The 22708-nt window shown below is 39.4% G+C and overlaps 1 protein-coding gene across 1 annotated transcript; it reads left to right on the top strand.

Moving 5' to 3' along the window:
* Positions 1-3489: 3489 nt before the first annotated feature.
* LOC136460621 (rRNA 2'-O-methyltransferase fibrillarin-like) lies at positions 3490-3981 on the top strand. Its single transcript, XM_066460251.1, has one exon. It carries the CDS (start codon positions 3490-3492, stop codon positions 3979-3981), a length of 492 nt encoding a protein of 163 aa, XP_066316348.1.
* The last annotated feature ends 18727 nt before the right edge of the window (positions 3982-22708 follow it).

The raw sequence follows: 22708 nt of genomic DNA, 5'->3' as shown, positions 1-22708 counted from the left end.
GTAGTAGGAGTAGTAAGAGGAGGAGTAGTAGTAGGAGGAGTGGTAGGAGGAGTAGTAGTAGTAGTAGCAGCAGCCACTACACACCAGCAATATATAAGCAGAAAAACATAGAAGGAGTGGTAGTAGTAGAGTAAGAGCAGCAGCCACTTAGGAGTAGCAAGTAGTAGTAGTGAGTAGAAAGTAGTAGAATAGAGTAAGTGTAGCAGTAGAGTGGTAGTAGTAGAGTAAGAGCAGCAGCCACTTAGCAGTAGAGTGGTAGTAGTAGGTGCTATAATGAAAGATTATATATAAAAAAAGAGTAGTAGCAGTGGTAAAGGCCTCAGAAACATGTCAATCATCATCTGATCTTGAACTTGGAGCATCAAGGCATCATAACAAAGAAGAGAGGAGAAGGTAATGTAGGGGCGGCTGCAAATGATGCCAAGTTCTTCACAAGTTCTTGATCATCAGCTCATATTCCATATAATGTATGGACTTGGACAATTTCATCATCGGCAAAACAAATAAGAGGAGAGGAGAGGGGAGATTTGGCAAAAAAAAGGCAACAGCTGCTTAACAAACATAGAGAGGAAAATGTGTAAAAACAAGCAGTTGCTGCTTCCCAAACATAGAGGATAGGGAAAATAGCCAAAAAATAGTTGACTGCTGCCACATGGTTGGAAGACCCCTACAGATCAAAATCTGGTAACTTAGATAGCCAACTAGTAGTAGTAGGAGAGTAGCTAGCAGTAAGTAGAGTAGCTAGTACCAGTAGTAGTTTCTAAGAGTATAGGGAAGAGAGAAGGGTAGCAGCCAACACTAGAGTAGTAGTAGAACAGCAGCAGCAGGAGGAGGACAGTAGTTTCTAAGAGTATAGGGAAGAGGACAGCAGCAGTAGTAGAGCAGAGTATAGGAAAGAGGACAGCAGCAGGGTAGTAGTAGTTTCTAAGAGTATAGGGAAGAGGACAGCAGCAATAGAGCAGTAGCAAGAAGACTCACTGTGTATATATAAAACAGTGGGCATATATAAGCATATATTAAAATAGTTGGCATATATAAAACAGCCTATTTTCAAGAGTTCAAGGGCCATCTAAGTTTCATGCTGGAATTAATAATACAGCAAGCAAGCAACTTCTTAGTAATACAGCTCAGTAATATATCCCAGTTCCAACCTAGCAGACCTATCTTCTAATCATCAAGATCACACAAGCCAACTTGAGACAGTTTACACTGGGACCGATTAGAACTCAATACCTCACATGGAAGCAAAACAATAGTTCACAATTTCCAAAAGATTTGACTGTATGCTATGGCAGCAGTTGGACTGCTACCTACATAGACAAATGACAACAACAATAGTTTAGGTCACAAATATTTAGCAATGAGGACTAGATACATGTTCACTTAATCATGCAAAAGAAATAGACTAATCCTTCAAATAACAGCTAATGATTACTTGAATAGAGTATTCACTGTTGCACAAAAGTGACACTTCACTTCACAAATTCAAGCCAAGCTGCTGCACCATCAAATTGCAATAAAACATTGCTACTCCTAACTTTCACATTAAAAAAAGACAAACTGCTATTGGTCAGATCTTGCTAGCATAGGTACTACTAAGCTAAACAACAGTACCTACCAAGCCTGGCAGGGCAAAATCTCTTAGGTGACTACCGCGAATGATGAGAAACCAGCCTTATCATTAACATCATGGACATATGAATTTACCAAATAGAAACATAACTGTAATCACAACTACCGGCTGTGTGGATAGATACACCCAATTTCAATCACACCCTAGAGATGAATAAAATAGTTGTACATGTGAGCTCAATCCTAGACCAAACCACAAAGGCCGAAAATCAAACAACATGTTTTCGCAATTTCACTTAACAGACATGTCAATAATGCCAACACATGTCAATAATGCCAACAATAATGTCAACTTAGAACTTAACAAACATGTCAATAATGCCAACAACTCAGAACTGATGCACAGTTGAACATTCTGATTCTATACAAAAGGTAATTACAGAATCAAGAATTTCATTCCTGAAACTAACACAGGGCTATTTTACAGATATATGCATATGAATTTGTAACTTACGGAAGTTGCATACTTGTGAAGATTATTGAAAACCAGAAAAACAAACTAGCTATCACTAATACCATCACTAGTATAGCTCACCTAACAATGTGTATAAATGTAGACAACTACTGAATTCACTGAAACTTAGAAACAGACTACTTTGTTTTTAAGCAATATCATGCTCTATAAGCCTAGGCAGATGTCATAATCGAAACCATTATCTACCTACATAGAGTATGTAAGTAACAAATAAAAAAATACATGCCAACCTGTGCAGAAGATGAAAGAGGTACTTTGTAGCTAGACGTAACAGGATGGCAGGACCTGTACCTATATGTCTATGACACACACATATATAGATCTGCGCACTCATATTTAATTAATTTGCATACTTTGCCTCATGTCGATCGATGATAACAATGCATATATGCATTTGGTTGTCTGAAAATTAAGAGGCATCAGTATATAGCCTATATTTAGATTAGTGGTGTCATTGTCACTCTAGCTAATGGTTGCCTATGATAACAAGCATATCGCCAATGTCTAAATTAAATAACTTTTTTGCTGGTGTCTTATGATTATCATTGCAGCCAACTAGAGAATTTTATCGCTGACTAGGACAACAAAATATGATCACAAAAGAATATCAGCTTTTCAAATGTGTGCTTGTACTACTAAATGAACATACTTGGCAAACAATAAACATAATCTCTCTCTATAGCAGCAAGTAGGCCAATCATCAACCGATCGGACACGAGGAGGCGAGATGAGAAGGCCCCTCTGCTGGTGCAAGTGGATTGAAGACAACAGGCCAGTTAAAAATGGCTTAAGCTATCCTAGCCAAGACTGGTGACAACAAAAACTGGGACTTAGTGGCATGGGGCAAGTGACAATTTGTTGGGAACTGAAGTTCCTAAAAAGTGAGGAATAAAACTAGATGTCTTGGTAACAGCGTAATGCAAGCAGGAATATAGACAAGCCACTACGTTAAAAAAATATAGACAAGCCACACCTCAATCAACCAATGAAGTTTAGTAGTGACTAAAAGAAACATCAATGCATAGCACGTAATACTCATCATCTTCATATTAGCATGTATCAACTAAAAATTACCATATAAGAACCAAAACATCCTATGTAAGCCATGCAATCAATCAAGTCAACTTATAAAAGCATCTATTTTCTTCTGTTTCATTTCTATACATCAAAAATAAAAAAGTTTCAAGCATGGGCCACTAGGTCAGGGCATCAGGTATATTGTTATCAGGCTGGGATTATCCAAAAGTAGCACAAAAAATTAGATGCATCCATAAAAAAATCAGGTCAAGTGCAGACACATCAGCAAGAGCTATCTATCAGCTCATGCCTCCATTATTCAGCTACACATTAGCAAGCAGAGATCTGATACTTATCGGTCCCAGATGGACGATGTGCACTGGCATGCGGGGGCGGGACGCCGGGGTGCTCAGGCGGGATGCGCGAGGGTCGGCGTGCGGGGGCGGGCGTCGGGGCCGGGCGTAGGGACGCTGGGGGTCGGCGCGCGGGGGGAGGGGGGGGACGCCGGGGGCATGCGGGGGCGGGTGCTGGGGGCCAGGCGTGGGACGCCAGGGGGTCGGCACACGGGGGTGGGCGCCAGGGGCGTTCGAGGGTGGGACGCCGGGGGTCAGCGCGTGGGGGCGGGCGCCGAGGGCCGGGTGTGGGACGCCGGGGGTCGGCGCGTGGGGGCGGGCGCCCGGGGCCGGGTGCGGGACACCGAGCACCGGGGGCTGGTGTGGGAGGTCGCGAGACCTGCGGCGAAAACCCTAGGCACGGGCAGCCTGTCGGCGTCGGAGGAAGAAGACAGCGCCCAGACGATGACTCCTGTGCACTTCTTGCTATTTATACTCGGTACTATTTGTAGGGGCGGTTCATGATCCAACCACCCCTAGAGGCAGTTGCTGATCCAGCCACCCCTAGAGGCAGTTTCTGATCCAGCCGCCCCTACAAATACATTTTTAGGGGCGGTTCTTGATCTAACCGCCCCTACAAATATTTTCTGTTTTTTTAAATTATAAATTTTATATTTTTTATATCATAAAAACACAAAGTAATATAAAAAAATATGTATATGCACAAATATAATATTTTGTATTATTCTATATATGCACAAATTATAAATTCTATATTTTGTAGTCAAAACAATATAGAAAACAAAAAAACAAAAATTAAAATTTTTAATTTTAAAACTTCAACTACAATTTTATGACATTAAATGAAATAAAATGAAAATGTTGTAAACATAAAAGTTGTATAACTCATCAACATGTACAATTTTTATTTTGATCATCTTGTCATGTGACTTTGTTTGAATGGTTCAAATTTTGAAATTCAAACAATTTCAATTTGAAACAATATTTTGAAAGAGTAAATGATTTCAGATGAAAAACTCATGAATATCAAAGTTGTAGAACTTATCAATATGTACAACTTTTATTTTGATCATATTTTCATTTGACCAAATTTGAATAGTTGAAATTTTGAATTTCACTAAATGGCAACTTCAAACAAGATTTTAAAACCTTAAATAATTTGAACAATAAAAGTTGTGAACATAAAAGTTGTTGAAATTGTCACTATCTACAACTTTTATTTTGGTCACTTCTTCATGTGACAAAGTATTAGTAAACATTGTTCATAAATTCGCATATGACTCATAGTTTCATGAACTATACGAGAAACATGTTGATTTATGAACAATGTTTAGTATCACTTTGTTAGATGAAGAAATGATCAAAATAAAAGTTGTAGATCTTGATGAGTTATACAACTTTACTATTCATCACTTTTTCAGTTGAAATCATTTAATGGTTGAAAATCTCATTCGAACTTATCATTTTTTTAAATTTGAAAATTTGAAGTGCTCAAACTTTGTCAAATAAAAAGAATGACCAAATCAACACACTAACTTGATAGGGCAAGATTTTAGAAAATTTTAGGAAAAAAATCATCACATTTGGAGTTAGTATGAGGGAGAAAGACTAGTTACAAATTTTAACCAGAGATTAAAAAGAAAGATCACAGCTGTTCATGATGATCAATGATGAACAAGTGTGATTTCTCTTTTTAATCTGTGGCTAAAACTTGTAACTAGTTTTTCTCCCTCATACTAACTCCAAATATGATGGTTTTTTCCCTAAAATTTTCTAAAACCATGCTCTATCATTTTAGTCTAGACATCTATCTTTGTCACTAATTTTGAACAATTCAAATTTTAAATTTCAGAAAATGACAGCTTCGAACCTGATTTTCAAAGACTAAATGATTTCAGCTATAAAGGTGATGAATATAAAAGTTGTATAACTCATCAAGATCTTCTACTTTTATTTTGGTCATTTCTTCATTTCATAAAGTGTTAAGTGATTTCATAAAGTTTTAGTAGTAATAGAGTGGATGTTCAAATAGAGTCATCTGGATGTTGCAAAGGGTAGTCTCACACACATGCATAAAATGTAGTCTCACACACATACAAAAATATGTAGTCTTAAACACGTACATAAATATATAGTCTCACACGCATGTATAAACGAAGTCTTACAAACACACACTTACACAAATACTACACGTTCAACAACTAGCTAGCCCGCTGTAACGACTTTCTCCTTGACACATTTTCATTCCCATGGCATTATGTCTTTGGGGAGGTTCTTTTCCACAACACTGATCCTTTTAGGAAAGTCTGTGAATAACGGCATCTCATCGTAGTTATTGTAAGCTTCAACATCGTCCATGCCATCAACTCCAATAATGTGCTGTTTTTCGGAGACAACCACGTGCTTTGTCTTCTTCTTCGGGGGGAGGTTACTTTGTGGGTCAGGACATATAGAAAACTTGTGCAACACATGAAGCGAGCACCCAAGGGTCATCTTGGTAGCCTAGATTCTCAAGGTCCAGGACTCTCAATCCGATCTCGTTCAGTTGGTGTTGTTTGATCCAGCGGCATCGAAACAGGGCCACCGTTATATCCCTTCCATAGTCAAGTTCCCATATCTCTTCAATGATGCCAAAGTATTGGATCTTTCGCCCCAATCCATCGATAGCCTCTATTCGAATGCCACTGTTTTGGTTCACATATTTACTATCCTTTGCGTGGGATATAGTACTGTATACCCATTGATGTCATAAGCATTCCAAGATGTCACTTGTCTCGATGGCCCCTTCCGCTAACCTACTGATGGTAATCGAGTCTATGGTTTCTCTAGGCAGTATGTTTTGGTTCTTCAACCATGTAGTTAGTCGTTGCTTGTGTTGTATCATGACCCAATCATCCGAATGGCTATTTCTCTCCGCCATAATGATAGCCAAGTGTTCATCAATGTACGGTTGCATTAGTTGTGTACTCTGCAAGATACTGTAATGCGCCTGACTCACCTCTTTGTAATCATGGTCGATGAACACTTTTCTACCACTGGTACCCTTCCTAGCCAGCCTACCCTTGTGACGAGAATCGGGTTTACCAATCCATTTCTATACTTTTAGGTACTCTTGATAGCACTCGATGACTTCTTCAGTACTGTAACCCTCTATCATGGAACCCTCTGGGTATGCTCGATTATGCACGTATCAACTTAGAACTGACATGAACTGCTCGTAGGACCACATTTCATGCAAGTAGCAAGGGCCCAGCGCCAATATCTGATGAACCATATGAATCATGAGATGTGGCATTATATCAAAAAAAGCAGGAGGTAAACATATCTCGAGTTGATTTTGTGTCTCCACCACAAATTCATTTAGGTCACTCAGCTCTTGCTTGTCAATTGTCTTCTATGAGATCTTTGAAAAGAAGTAGCACATGCGGGTGATGGCCATTTTCAAGAACTCTGGCTTTATAGCCCTGATTGCAATAGGTAGAAACACTATCAACATCACATGGCAATCGTGAGCCTTGCAGTGTGTTATTGACAAGTCCTTCATCGACACTAGCTTCTTCACATTTGCTGAAAACCCAGTCGGGACTTTGATCCCCCTCAAGAAAGTGCATATAGCTCTCTTCTCGTCTAGTGTTAGGTTGAAGCACGCCATGGGCAGAGTGTATTTTCCATTAGCCTCAGGTACCGGATGAAGCTGTGGCATCACGTTTAGATGCACCATGTCTTTCCGTGCTTTCAGACCATCCTTTGACTTGTCTATGTCCATCAAGGTAGCAATGAGACTCTCAAAGACATTCTTCTGCACGTGCATAACATCAATGGCATGGAGGACCTCCAAGTCTAGCCAATAAGGCAGATACTAAAAGAATATCTATTGTTTCTTGAAAGGTACTCCTTCTATAAGAGGTGTGCTTCTATCTCTGTTCATCCCATCTGGATTCTTCTTTCCATAGACGACGCGTATGTTTTTCACCATTTTGTACATGTGTTCTCCGTTATGACAGTCTCTCCGGAGGGGGTTCAATCTCCGGGGTGTTGTCATAAAATCTAAAGAACAATTTGCTACAGGTACTTGTAACTTGCCTTTAAGAAGTGTCGGTTCCTTAGGTAAACTATCTTCTTGGATGCATCTAGGTACACCCATAGTAGTACCATCCAAGCAAACCAAGCATCCCGTCTTCCCTTTGATCTGTCCAGATAAAGCAAACAGCGTGGGGTAATCATTAGTAGTAACAAATATTATTGCTCTACATATTAAGTCCTCCTTTTGGAACGCATCGTACATCTGCTCCACATGCCTCCATAGCATCTCCATTTCTTGCATCAAAGGCTCGAGGAACACGTCTATATCAATGTTTGGTTGTTTAGGGCCAGAAATAAGAATAGTGAGGAGAAGGTACTTTCTCTTCTGACACAACCATGTTGGGATGTTGTACATGGTCAAGATCACTGGCCATGTGCTATGGTCGCTCATCCTCTCATTGAACGGATTCATTCCATCGGTGCTCAAGCCAAACCATACATTCCTTGGGTCATCGCTGAATTCTTTGTACTTCTCATCAAACCTTTGCCACTGACTACAATCAGTCAGGTGTGCAATCTTATCATCATCCACCTTGCGCTCATCATCCCACCATGTCATGAGTGCGGCTTCTTTAGGGTTTAGGAAGATACGTCTCAAGCGATCGGTCACTGGTAGGTACCACGTTACTAAGGCAGGAATTCTTCTCTGCTTTGCATCGTTGCATAATGGAGTGTCCTCTGGGGGCTGAGATTCTTGTACCACCTTTTTTGTACCCTTCTTATTCCTCTTTTTCCCCGTGGAGGCTTCGTCCCCACTGTAAAGGTCATTATTCTTGTACCGGCTGGCCCCACACCGGGGACATTTATCCAGTGACTTGAATGTTTTGCCACAAAAAAGTATACAGTGGTTGGGGCATGCATGGATTTTTTCAACCCCCATTGTCAATGGACTTATGACCTTCTTCGCTTGGTATGTGTTGGTGGGAATTGAGTTTGGTTGTGGTAGCACCCATGACAGGAGATGCAATAGATCATTGAAACTACAGTCTGACCAGCCGTACTTAGCCTTCAGAATGAGCAGCTCAAGCACAAAATATAGCAATGTCCAATGTGTCGGACAACCCTTTTCAACACCATACATAGTCTCCTTCGATGCTTTTGTCACCCTTTCCAAATTTTCTAGACCTTTCGGGCTATTTGGTAAAATCTCTGGTCCAAGGGCTCGAATCATGTCCTCCAAATCATCTTCATCCCCGACACGTGCTCCACCATCATTATTGGCACCACCTTCATCGTTACCATCCCAACCACCAGCATCACCACCTTGTTCATTGCCAAACTCGAAAATCCATTCGTGCATCAAGCTCTGCTAAATATTGGGACAAGCGATTCTATGGTTTCATCGTCGTATTCCTCCTCATCCTTGTCGTTAACAATAACCGTTTCACCATGATGAATCCACACTTGTGTAGTCCTCAACAAATCCTCGCATAATCAAATGTGATCTGATGATAGTCACATCTGTCCATGCCATACGGTTCTTACAATCTTTACATGGGCAAATAATTATATCCTTATTCTCTTTCAATGTCGTTGCATGCTTCTTTGCGGCTTCAATAAATTTATCCACCTCTTCACGAAAACCTACCTTGAACCTTAACGAACCATACATACAAGAGTTCCTGTACTCCATCTTTTACGACAACAACAAAACAAACATTAAAGGACTACTTATTCAGATATATATATAAATAAAACAAATTAATAATTACTTGAGAATAATTGTATATACTTCAGATATATATGAATATAAATCTAATATAATTACATGAAGCATACAAACACACCATGGTAAAGAAAAATTAATTAATGGCCCATTTATCCATAAATAATTAAAACACATAATTATTGATTACAATAAACATTTTCAAAGACAACAATTAGCAACAATTATACTTTACCCAATATCTTTCATACAAACCCTAGTCCAATTTCATCAAACATAAATTTACAAAAATGAAATTAATAAAAAAACCAAACCCTAGATCTAGATCCACATGCACATGAAACATCCATAAAACTAACTAATTGTTCACTAAAATCAAGAAACATGGACCAAATAAGGGTATGATCTTCTTTCCCTCCCTAATTTACCCTAGTACATTTAAAACTTAGGTCTAATTTGCTTCATAAGTAGCTCAAGCACCATAGAAGAGAGAGAAAAACAAAACTCTAATTACTCACTAACCAACCATTAAAACTTCAAAAAAAAGTATGGAATAGCATTTTTTTACCTTCTACAACCTCTCCATCAAAGGATTTGAGACCAAAACCTTCCCCCCTTAGTAGAGCAATTTTTGGGAGGTGCCCAAGGCCTCCCCACCTTTCTTTCATGGGTTGGAGTGAGTGATCCGAGGAGGAAGAAGGTGCTGCATCTGTTTTATATAGGGGGCATTTATAGGGGCGGCTAGTGATTGAGCCGCCCCTACAAATCAGAGCTATAAATACGGGGCCATTTATAGGGGCGGCTCAATCACCAGCTGCCCCTACAAATAGCATTTTCAGGGGCGGCTGGTGATTGAGCCGCCCCTACAAATCAGACCCCATTTGTAGGGGCGGCTCGTAACACCAGCCGCCTCTGTTGTTCCATTTGTAGGGGCGGCTGGTGTCTGGGTACCCGAGCACGTCATTGTAGGGGCGGTTGCATCACCAGCCGTTCTTAAAAAAATCGAACCGTTGCTAAAAATCGCTTTTTACGTAGTGTTCTCTCCTTGCCGACGAGGTGCTCTGCCTTTGGTTCTGAAATTCTCATCTGCCACCAATAGTGGGCAAGAGCAGGCGTTCAGCACCAGCAGGCTCCTTTCTCCTTGCCGTGAGTTGGATGGAAGGCCAATGGAGAGGAACGTCGTGCCCTAGGGCCAGAAGGACAAGATGCACAACGCCGCTTCCTGGTTCCCTCGTGACCGTGCGTGAAGGGGAAAAGATAGGCCACTGCAGCATGGGTTACGGTAGGGTTTCTCACTTGAGTGCTTCCCTAAATCAGGCTCTAATCAGGCCGTCGATAAACCCCATCTTGGCCTGTTAGGCCCAAGCCATTTTTTCCTAGATTTTTTTTTTCTGGGATATTACAGAGAGCGCCGTCCCCAACTCGTGAAGTCGAGATGATCAGCCACCAGGGAGATGGAGGGGTTACGGTAGTATCTGGGTTTTCTATTTTTTTTCATTTTACTCCTTGTTTTCGCTAACCAGACTGTAATTAGGCCTTTGTTTTCTCCCACTCCAAGCCCATTAGGCCAAAGACAAGTCAATTATTTTTTTTCTAGATGTTACATTCTCCCCTCCTTTAAAGAATTCGTCCCCAAATTCATCGACTTCACAATCACCAAACAAACCACTGTGATAGCAGAACAATGCTCTAAAACATATAGGTGGGAGGGAACTAGGTACTTCACACCAAAATAAACTCAAAACTGCAATAAGTCTTTGAGCAAACTGGTTCGACCAGAGAAATGCATACACCATCATCTTACCAAAGGACCCTCACAAAAATATATATTACTCTTAAACATTGGAACCTCATTCTGTAAGAACCACATACTGACCACGTCAAGCCAAAGTCCAGTTTGGGATCAAACTAATTCACAATAAACAAACATGACCATGTAACAACCCCACCCCAAAAGCATGCCATTTATTGCTGGAACAAAGCTCAAAGAAACTGTAGTCCAAAACTTGCCTTCTAACCTTCTAAAATTGGGAAGCCATTAAATGCCATTCACACTTTCTAGAGTCATAGAGAAATAACAAATAATATTCCTATGGAAAACAGTTAGGCAAGCGTCGAGCACTCTTCCCCTATTTGTGATCCAAAGACTAGAGACACACCACCATAGGAACACCCTTTGCGGTGCAACAACATATTAGGCAAAAATACCGATGAAAATTATCAAACCTAACTGAGACTCCTTGTTCCAACCTCCGCCTGAACAACAAACTGTACTAGCTATACAAACTTACTTTGCACTTCAAAAACTCAAGTCGGCTGATATCCCTACTTTTATAATATATAGCTGTATCCATCCTCTAGAAATCATTAAAGACAACAGAGAGCCTTATATTGGACCACACGAGGAACCTCTAGAGGGAAAAACAACATAGTAAACCCAAATTGAGCTTATGATTACGGAGTCACAATCACTCAGACCTTCCTATTCTAAACTCACTCAGCAAATTAGACCTAGTAGGCCAACTCCAAACACTCAAACAGACTTACCTTGACATAGGATCTTAATTGATGCCACCTGGTCACCTCTTGAACCAAACTCCAAACAACATGTCCGTGATCTGATAGATCATTAAACAAACAAGCATGTGAAACAAAACTGCCAAGAACAAAACTTACTTAGTCCAACACGCTCTATCCTACTGACTCTAGAACTCAATGTCCTCAAAAGACACATTGTCGCCATGATCATATGATATATAGGTGTCATCGTAAGAGTGTCACGCTAGCACACCCTGATACCTCAGTGCAACTACCACATCTAAAACCCCTTAATTACTATATTTGTGAAGCCCAAAAACCATTTAAAACAGAATTACTGCCTTTAAGGCCATAGAAACAATCAAAGAAACAAGCACTATGTTCAGCTAACAGCAGCATATAGCTTCTTGATATTTATGTATCTTTATTAAATATATAAAAGCAGTGATAATAATTAAATACATATTCAAAAGATACAAAACAAGGCCTACAAATTTCACAATTTTAATTCTAAACTTAAGCATGCTTAAACTTCAGTTGAATTTAGACAATGGAGACTGCCACGAATTCTGATAGTCATTGATAAAATATTGATATCTACTAATACACTTTTCAAACAATTATGAAACTTTATTAGATCATGTAAAAATATATTATACGAAACCATTGTTTTATAGACTCTTTTAAAAAAAATCATCATGATGTCCTAATCAAGGTGGTATTCTCGAGCACAGAATCTGATAGCAGAAACTTACAACGCACTTCAAAAGCACATATCTGAAGTTATGTTTCAAATATGACAATGTGCTATATGTTGTTTGGAAGATAATGAAAGCTATACAACTTTGGTATTCATTGCAAAAACCAGTTTGACCTCTAACATTGTCAAAACTCAATCAAGCTACTACTGTTCAGAACATAGTCAAAATAGCAACAGCCACATTAAAAAAACTCCTAAACTACAGAGCCTAAATTCATGAAATTCCACGAGCAGCAGGATCAAGGAAAACTCTAACTTTTGTATTCATATGTTTCGCCAATTCAGGCCTCTAACGAAGCCAAAAGCCATGACCTATCTGTACTGCTCAATCTGAAAATCCAGAATCATGTGCAGCGATTGATTTGAATTAATGGCGACTTAGATCTTCAATTATCTAGATTTAAACTTGACAAATACCATGGATTAACAGAGTAGAAGGGAGGGGATACTCACCTAGGGTTTACCCTTAGGTAAACAGCGAGAAGATAGAGGGAAGACACCGATCTAGTACCATTTGTTGATCATCACACCTACCCATTCCGTTTTGCTTCTCCTCTTGTTGATTTTTCAAGCAATCAAGAAGGGATATGGTAGAGCTATGGATGGGTGGCACTAGGAAGAGGGAGCAGCAGCCAACGTAGCCAAACGGAAAGGGACTCAGCAAAAAGGAAAGGAAAGGCTCGGGTACTGTAGTGGGGTTGGTTACTTAGCGTTCAGTTTTTTTCCTTGAAATAGCCATAACTTTATGATCTGTACTCAAAACGATACGTATGACTAGTCTAACGTATTCGTTTTGATGAGCTCTATACATTCTACGATCTCCATTGTTCGTCTGAGCCATGGATAAAAAAATGAGTTTTTTGCACTCACTAAAACTCCTGATCAACTATTTAACCCTTTGTACTTTCCATCAAGCAAAATACATTTGCTACAAAATTAATTCCAATAATCCACATGAAGAGTCAACTTAAAATATGAAACCACATCTTTTCTAGATAAAGACAAAGGCTATGGTCAAATTTCCCGGGTATTGCATTCTACCTCCTTAAAAGAATTCGTCCTCGAATTCCTCTAGATTGAATCATATGGAAAACTAAGATATTAACAAACCACATCACCTTAAACTTGTCAAAGCCAAATTGATCAAGGTACCACTCAAGTTAAAATTACTTTCCAACACATAAAGCCAATAAGACCAATACTACAAGTGGACTTATTTACAAAAATAAAGTACACAAGATGGAAATTATATATCACACATTTAATGAATGAAATTAGTCAAGTCAACAAACCGACAACAACCACACTATTGACGGTAGATAACATTCATCACAAACCATCAATATACCTTGCATAAATGATTAGAATGGATCACCAACATAGACTTAGGGGTTTTAACTGACAAATTCCATAAGTTTTGGTGAATCTGTGTTTCCAGCAGAATTTAATCAGAAAACCGCCAAGGAGGATCTATTCAGTCAAAGGAAATTACGTAATTCTGCAGGATAAACAACGTGGCAAGATTCTAGAAGACTCTAGGAGGCTCTCCACCGAAACTGGAGCCCTGAACCTCTGCTAGGTGGGATCGACCGGTCCCACATGCAGACCGACCAGTCTGTGGGGCCTACCTGGTAGCCCCTCATTGTTTTGTCGGTTCTCCACCACCTTAAGGATTGCATCTCCAGTCGTTTATTCAAGTCGGTTAGATCCGAGAGCTCAGAATTGACGCTCCGGCCAATATATACCTACCTATACCCCCCCTCCAGGGCATACCAAGTCAGATCCTAAGTGCTGAAAAGCTAGAAACCCTAATCCATATTTCCACCAGGATCAGAGCTAGCAATCAAGAGAAGATTAGTCCACGATAGGATCTAGTCTTGTATTAGAGATAGATAGATAGAGTGAGAGGGAAGAGTTTCGGAGGGTCCCGGTCTGTCGGTGCTCTCTCCACGGCTTATACCCTAGTAGAATCAAGTTCTTCATGAGCTTTCTTATGAGATTTCTCTAGTAATGGACTTCTAATTCTAGTAAGCATCTTGTTCATATTGTTCTTTAGGTTTGCGACTCTCTTTGAGTACTTTAATCCTTGTAGCTCCTGAGTTAAAGTAGTATTCGTAGTGTCAGCGTGGTGCTTAGACTCGGTTACTCATGGATGTACCCTACTTTCTAGATCGGTGGTAGCTCAGTGAGGGTGACTCTTATAGCCTCGTTGAATCCTTTGTAGTCCACCTCCTGTTAGTAGGCCTAGCAGGACATTGTTGCTATAGAAAACATACTCTGCCTATGTTTTCTCTAGTAATATCCCTAGAATTGAACAATAGAAGACAAAGCCTACTGAAGTTAGAACTAGAAGACCTTTGTGATCTCCCCTACTCTCCTATTATCTAGTCTTGATTGTGAAGTTGGGTTAAGTTAGATTTAGTTACTCTCACACACGTTTCCTCGAGTTGGATATAAAACTAGGTACTCTCGGTGAAGTGCTACATCGGAATATTATCCGTGCGCTTGTGGATTATTCTGTGTGCATTAATTTATACCAATAAGCATTTCTAGCGCCATTGCTAGGAAAACGGTTGTTGAGTTAACTTCGAACCTAGCTTAACATTGTGTTATTATTCTTTCATCTTTTATTTTCTATTTTACCATGGATCCAGAAGCCACCCCTATCTACCAATATGCCGCACCTACGAGCACACGCTTACAGCCACTAGAATCTACAAATCCTATCCTAACACCTGGCTATGAGCTGTGCCCATACTTAATTAACATGGTTCAGGATCAATTCTTTTTGGGCAAAGATGATGAAAATCCCTATTCCCACCTAAATGAGTTTGAGCAGACATGTGCGTGCCTATGCATTATAGGCATGTCAGAAAAAACCTTGCGATGAAAGCTTTTTCCTTTGTCTTTGATGGGAAAAGCTAAACGTTGGTACAAGCTCACCATAGGGAGTAGACAAGGAGATTGGGAAACTTTGTGTTCTAGCTTTTGCTTGCATTTCTTTCCCATCTCTAGAGTAGTTAGTCTTCATTCAGAGGTTCTATCTTTTAAACAAGAAGAAAAAGAATCTCTAGGCATGGAATGGGAACGCTTTAATGCTCTCATTAATACTAGCCCTGACCTTATCATTCAAGACCCCATTCTTCTTCAACACTTTTATATGGGTCTTGATAGGAAAACCTCGAAGCATCTTGATACGGCCTTAGGCGGCTCATTCTTGCATGTCTCTGCCGATTCGGGGAGAAGCATTCTTACTAAAATTCTAGAGAACACTCCTAAAGACGTAGAAAAGAAGCCACTAGAGGAAGAATCACAGATAGTTGAACCCAAACTTTTGCCTAATCCATCACCTACCTCAGCTGTCCCAAATCCTGAACCACCGGAAAAAGGAGGAAACTTTGATTTTGGATTTCATGCTTGAATTCGAGGATGAAGTTTTTGATGAATATGGAAATACCTTGAATTACCATATTATGAGGAGACACCAGAAGCCTAGGAAATCATCATCCAATGAAGAACCCTTAGACCCTTCTAAGGAAGCTTTCCTTAAAAAGACTATGAAAGAGCTAGTGTCTATTATAAGCCATGAATGATTAGAAGAATTAGAGCATTCCTCTGATGTGATTCATTTAGACGCACCTTCTATTTCCATTCATTGCTAGATCAATAAAGCTCCATTCAATGCTCTTTACAATCCAGTTGTGGGTGTTAATATCATGTCTGCATCTTTTGCTCATGATTTATTGAAACACATACCATTAACCCCAACAACAAAGTTGTTGAAAAGTCTTTTAGAACACATTCTCCCAAGTTTGGGAATTCTTTATGTCCTCCCTAGTCTAGATAAAAGGAACCAAGGTTCATTTGAGCTTTTGTATCTTTGATATCATAGAGTTCGACCTATTGATAGGACAACCAATTGAAATACTTATTCAAGAAGGACAAACAGGGAAGTTGAATATAAGACTCAGGAAAAACTTTAAACTCTCTATATCCATCACTCATTCTCTGAAATACTGAGACTGAGCCAATTCTCGAGAAAGACCCAATGGAAGAGGTTAAGGTTGCATCTCTTGATGATTTGACCGAACCCAACCTTGAAGATGATGCCCAATTCTTCATCGAGGAGGAAGAAGAGAATCCTACGGAGTCTGAACCCTTAGATGAATTGTTGGAACCACCTAAGACCACCATTGAGCTTAAACCCCTACCTTTTGGTCTTAGATATGCTTTTCTCAATAATGATCAGGATTCTCCTAGTGATCATAAGTGATAAACTCTCTCAAGAAGAACCCTACACTTGATAACTGTCTTAGAAAAGCATCGTTCTGCTTTTGGCTACTCGCTCCAAGACCTTAAGGGAATTGACCCTTCTCTTTGCACCCATCACATCCTGACAGACCCAGATTCTACACTATCTAGGGAGCCATAACGTAGGCTTAATAATGCAAAGAGAGAGGTTGTTAAGAAAGAGGTACTGAAACTCTTACACGCTGGGATCATCTACCCCATGACGTATAGTGAGTGGGTAAGCCAGTTTAAGTTGTGCCTAAAAAGGGAGGCATGACTATTGTTAAAAATGAAAAGTGTTAGTAGTGAATGAAAATGAACAAGATTTCTAGAATAACCTCTTGCTTTCATTGATCTCTTAGATATATATACAAAGTGAAGGGGTGTGTCCGTACGGACACAACTGTTAGTGTCCAAAGGACATGTCCCTTTGGTGACAATGGTTAACTGTCTATACTAATCCTAACTGCCTCTATCAATGGATGAGATCATCCTATGAAACTGATGTCAGTTTGGATGGATGCAGTCCCTTCGGCCAGGGGGTGCCATTTCACAACACTCCCCCTTAATCGAATCTTCTTTGAGATCAATGTAGCTGTATGTTTGAATTCCTCGAAAAACCCTATGGGAAAAATCTGAGGAATATGTATAGGTATGCTATAAAAACTCCTTTAAACCTTATAGGAAAATAAGGAGAAAATAGCATATATGAGTGTGATTTAAATAAATCACTATGTCATTGGTATCCCATTAAAAACCCCTAGTGGGGAAATATTGGAGATATGACATATAGATTACTTCCCCAAAAACCTTTTTAGGAAAAATATGAGAAGCAATATAAAGTGATATGTCGCTAAAACTCCTATAAAAACCCAGTGGGAAAATTAGGAGAAAATATGATGACATATTATTGGTATTGCCTCTTGGATAACTTACATGAAAAACCTTTTCAGTGAAAAACCATAGTATGAGTTGTGAGGGAAATATGTGTCTCTGATATTTCCCACAAAAACCCCAATGGGGAAAATAGGAAATATGACACATGCTTATGTTAATATTACCTCATTAAAAACTTTAACAAGAAACCTTATAAGTAAAACTTGTGCAAGAAAAGAGTATAATATGATGCTGGTACAGGTCAACATTTAGGAGATGTCTCCCCCTGATTCTGGCAAATCTCAAAGTCGCCGCATACCAATTCCATGTACCAATTTTTGAAACATGGAAGTTGGTAAGGACTTAGTACATATGTCAGCGAGATTATCACATGACTTGATTTGCAAGATGTTTATTTCCCTGTTTTGTTGTAATTCATGGGGATAAAACAGTTTAGGAATAATATGCTTAGTGATATTGCTCTTTATGTAACCTGATTGCATCTGTATAACACAAGCGGAATTATCTTCATAGATAATTATAGGTGATTCGATTGAACCAATACCACATGACTGTTGTATGTGGTTAATCATTCTGCGAAGCCATACACATTCTCATGATGCCTCGTATAGAGCAATAATTTTAGAATGATTAGTAGAGGTCGCTGTTAGAGTCTGCTTAGAAGACTTCCATGAAATAGCTGTACCTCCATGTAGAAATACAAATCCTGTTTGGGATTTTCCGTTATGAGGATCAGATAAGTAACCAGCATCAGTATAACCAATCATACTAGGATCATGATTTTTCTTGAAGAATAAACCAAGATCCTTTGTACCATTAAGGTATCTGAGGATACACTTTGCTCCTGTCCAATGACGGCGAGTTGGGTCTGCACTATGCCTAGCTAGTAAGTTCACTGCAAATGTGATATCAGGCCTGGTGCAATTTGCAAGATATATAAGTGCTCCAATGACACTAAGATATGGGATCTCTAGTCCCAACATCTTTTCCCCAATATCCCATGGTCTAAATGGATCTTTCCCTATTTCTAAGGAACGAACAACCATTGGAGTTTTATTAGGGTATGATTTATCCATATTGAATTTCTCCAATATTTTCTAGATATAGGCTGATTGATGCACTAAAATCCTTGAAGGACGGTGCTCAACTTGTAAGCCTAGGCAATACTTGGTCTTACCCAAATCCTTTATCTCGAATTCCCTTTTTAGATGTTTGCGTGCTTCATCTATATCCTTTGGGCTGCCAATGATATTTAAATCATCAACATAGATGGATATAATACAAAATCCCATTCGAGATTTCTTAATGAAAACACATGGGCAATCATCATTGGTAGAGTATCCTTTCTTTAGAAGGAATACCCTCAGTCGGTTGTACCACATTCGTCCCAACTGCTTCAAGCCATATAATGACTTTTGTAGTTTTATACAATACATGTTGCGATTTGTGTTTGGATTCGGAATTTGGATTCCATCGAGAACCTTCATGTATATGTCTGAATCAAGTGACCCATATAGATATGCTTGTCACCACATCCATCAACTGCATAGATAGATGATTTTGAACTGCCAATGATATTAAGTATCGGAAAGTAATTCCACTCATTACTAGGGAATAGGTTTCATTGTAATCAATGTCGGGTCTCTACGTGAACCCTTGTGCTACTAGCCTCGCTTTATATCTCACCACCTCATTGTTCTCATTCCATTTCCGGATGAAAACCCATTTAAAGCCTACAGGAAAGACTTTGGAAGGTGTAGGTATTGCAGATGTGAATACCCCTCTTCTAGTGAGCGAAGCTATCTTAGCTTGAATTGCTTCTTTCCATTGAGCCCAGTCCAAGCGCTTTTTACACTCTGCCATGGTCTTGGGATCTGGATCATTAAGAAAGATTGCTGCAATTGTTGCAGAGAAGTACATGTCGACAACAGTAGTCTTACGATCGTATGATTCTCCAGAATCTATGTAATTGATGGAAATTTCTTTCACCCCATTATTTGACTTAACATTTCCCAAAACTATGGAGTCAGGGTGTTCCGATATCCTAGGATCAGTATTTGGATGCACCGTTGATCTGGGTTGTGGATTTGGTCCTGATGTTGGATTTTTATCCACTATTGGGTGTCTACTAACTTGAGGTTGGCTTGGATTTACTGATTTGGAGGATTTAGCCCTCGATCTCCTCGGATGCTTACTTGTAGCATTATCCTTAGGAGCGGCCGTACTTCTCCCCCTCTTCTTTGGAAGTGGGAGTTGAATGGTTTTTATTGGTACCTCCACTCTTTTGGGCGCATTGCGAGCAGGATAAGAGGATTTAGTGACACCCTTATAATCGGTAAATGCTTCTGGCAGGTTATTTGCTATATGTTGCAAGTTTATGATTTTCTGAACTTGTTGTTCAGTCTCTAGAGTATGTGGATCTGAGGGGGGAAATGCCTTGGGCATTCTAGATGATTTCCTGGCATTTGTTTTGGTACTTGAAGTCTCCCCCTAATGCCGAGAAATGGTCCTCATTAAATATGCAGTCAGCGTATTGGGCCGTGAATAAGTCTCCCTGTAAGAGGCTCGAGGTAGTTGATAATTGATGGAGATTGATATCCCACATAGATACCAAGTTTCCTCTGTGGGCCCATAGAAGTACGCTTAGGCAGTGAGATCGATACGTATACAGTGCAACCAAATTTTCGCAGATGGGAAATATTTGGCATATTCCCACGTACTAATTGCAATGGGGAGTCTACATGATATGCAGTTGGTCGCAATTGAATTAAGTCAGTAGCGTGTAGGACTGCATGACCCCAACATGAAGTTGGTAGGTTGCAATTTTGTAATAATGGTCTTGCAATGAGTTTAATTCTCTTAATAAGAGATTCTGCTAAACCATTTTGTGTATGGACATATGGGACAGAGTGTTGAACTTGAATTCCCAAAGCCATACAATAATCGTTAAAAGCCTTTGAGGAAAATTCAACAGCATTGTCCATTCGAATTGATTGAATTTGATGTTCAGGATGATGTGCTCTAAGTCTAATAACTTGAGCAATAATTTTTGCAAAAGCATGGTTACGTGTGGACATAAGACACACATGAGACCATCGAGTAGATGCATCTATTAGAACCATGAAGTACCTGAACGGTCCAGACATTGGTTGTATGAGGCCACAAATATCTCCTTGAATGCGTTCAAGAAATTTTAGTGGCTCATTTTGGATCTTAACGGGTGATGGCCGTATGATCAATTTCCCTGTAGCGCATGAAGTGCACATAAAAATCTAAAGATTTTGGAAATTTAGCAGTAGTTAACTCATGACCTTTAGAATTGCTGATAATTTTTCACATCATCCCTATACCAGGATGGCCAAGGCGTTCATGCCAAATTTTGAATGCGTCAACATTCTGAAAAATTACCTTGTACGCAACATGTTGTACGGGTTTGATGTATGTGTAGTACAATCCGGACAGAAAAGAGGGAATTTTCTCAACAATTTGTTTGCTATATCCGCTATTTTTAGTAACGAGGAGAATTTCATCATTATTGTCATCACGGGTTTCTATATGAAAACCATTTTGACAGATATCTCTATAACTTAACAAGGTACGCTTTGAATCGGGATACAATAATGCATCCTCAATTGTAATTTGGGTACCCATGGGGAGTACAATAGTGGCACGACCAGAGCCAACTATCGTAGCATCGCGCCCAACGATTGTCAAAACATTTTCTTGTCTTTTTGTAAGAGTTTGGAAATACTTTGTTTCTCTAAGTATAGAATTAGTGGTACCACTGTCCACTAGGCATAATTCCTCCTCCATCAGATTGACCCTCGTAGAAACTATATATAAATAAAGAATTTGATATAAAACTCTTTGATGATATATAGAATACATACTTTATTTATTGAATATCAAATGTTTACATTACATTTATTGGATATTCAAACCAAATATTGATGACATTATTAAATATTTACAACACATAGGACATAAATTATTTTAACTATTATAATCACTAGGACATAAAGACATTAGAATCTAAGGGATTTGGAGCCTATTCAAAGTCTCCAAATATGTCGTTGGATGTATATTCCACGATCATATTCCCCGTATCAGCAAGATCCTCGCTTCCTCGTATGTTGTTGCTGTTTGGTTCCATTGGAACTTGTTGCGAACAACCAGCCTCATTCCTGGTGGTGTCAGGTTGAATGTTGAGGTGGGCTTCATACTTCTGTCCTGGTGCAGCATGTCCGCGACCCATAGACTTTAAGTAGAGATCAACAAGATGACTTGGGGTATGACATTTCTTTATAATGTGGCTATAACAACCACACTTCTGACATATAGGTTTGTCATTCTTGTTTTTGAAAATGTTCTTACCCTTGTTGGGAACACGAGTTTGGGATTTCTTATTGCGTCTGCGTTGTTTTTTACCTTTCTTAGAATTTCCATGAGGATGGGTCTTAGAAAGCCCACCATCAAATTTGGGTTTATTCTAAGTGTAAGCATGTACTTCAGGCAATGGAGCAGACCCTATGGGGCGCTGCTAATTATTCCAAACCATAAGTTCAGAATATTTTTCGGCCTCAAGTAAAGTTTGTATAAGCTCAGAATAAACCTAGAAACACCTTTCATGGCATTGTTGTTGAAGAATCCTTTTCAGAGGGAAGCATAGTAGACAGAGTCTTTTCTATTTTATTCGCATCTGTTGGTTCTTTCTCGTAGAATTGCAACTTTGAGTAAATCCTATGAACAACATGATTGTAATCACTCACAATTTTAAAATCCTATAAGCGAAGTTGCGTCCACTCATAGTTTGCCGCAGGCAGGACAAGTACCTTTTGTTGTTCATAGCATTGCTTAAGAGAATTCCATAGATTTCGTGGGTTCTCTTCCAACAAGTATTCAGCCTTAAGATCAGGATGAATATGGCTCCTAATGAGATATAGGGCCGTGTATACATGTTGATCATCAAGAGGTGCAACACCATCTTCGGGTGGTAA

This window comes from Miscanthus floridulus, chromosome 6, assembly GCF_019320115.1.
Source record: "Miscanthus floridulus cultivar M001 chromosome 6, ASM1932011v1, whole genome shotgun sequence".
Taxonomy (NCBI): Eukaryota; Viridiplantae; Streptophyta; class Magnoliopsida; order Poales; family Poaceae; genus Miscanthus; species Miscanthus floridulus.
The sequence above is the reverse complement of the archived record's forward strand: the minus strand, read 5'-3'. Positions and strand labels throughout refer to the sequence as shown.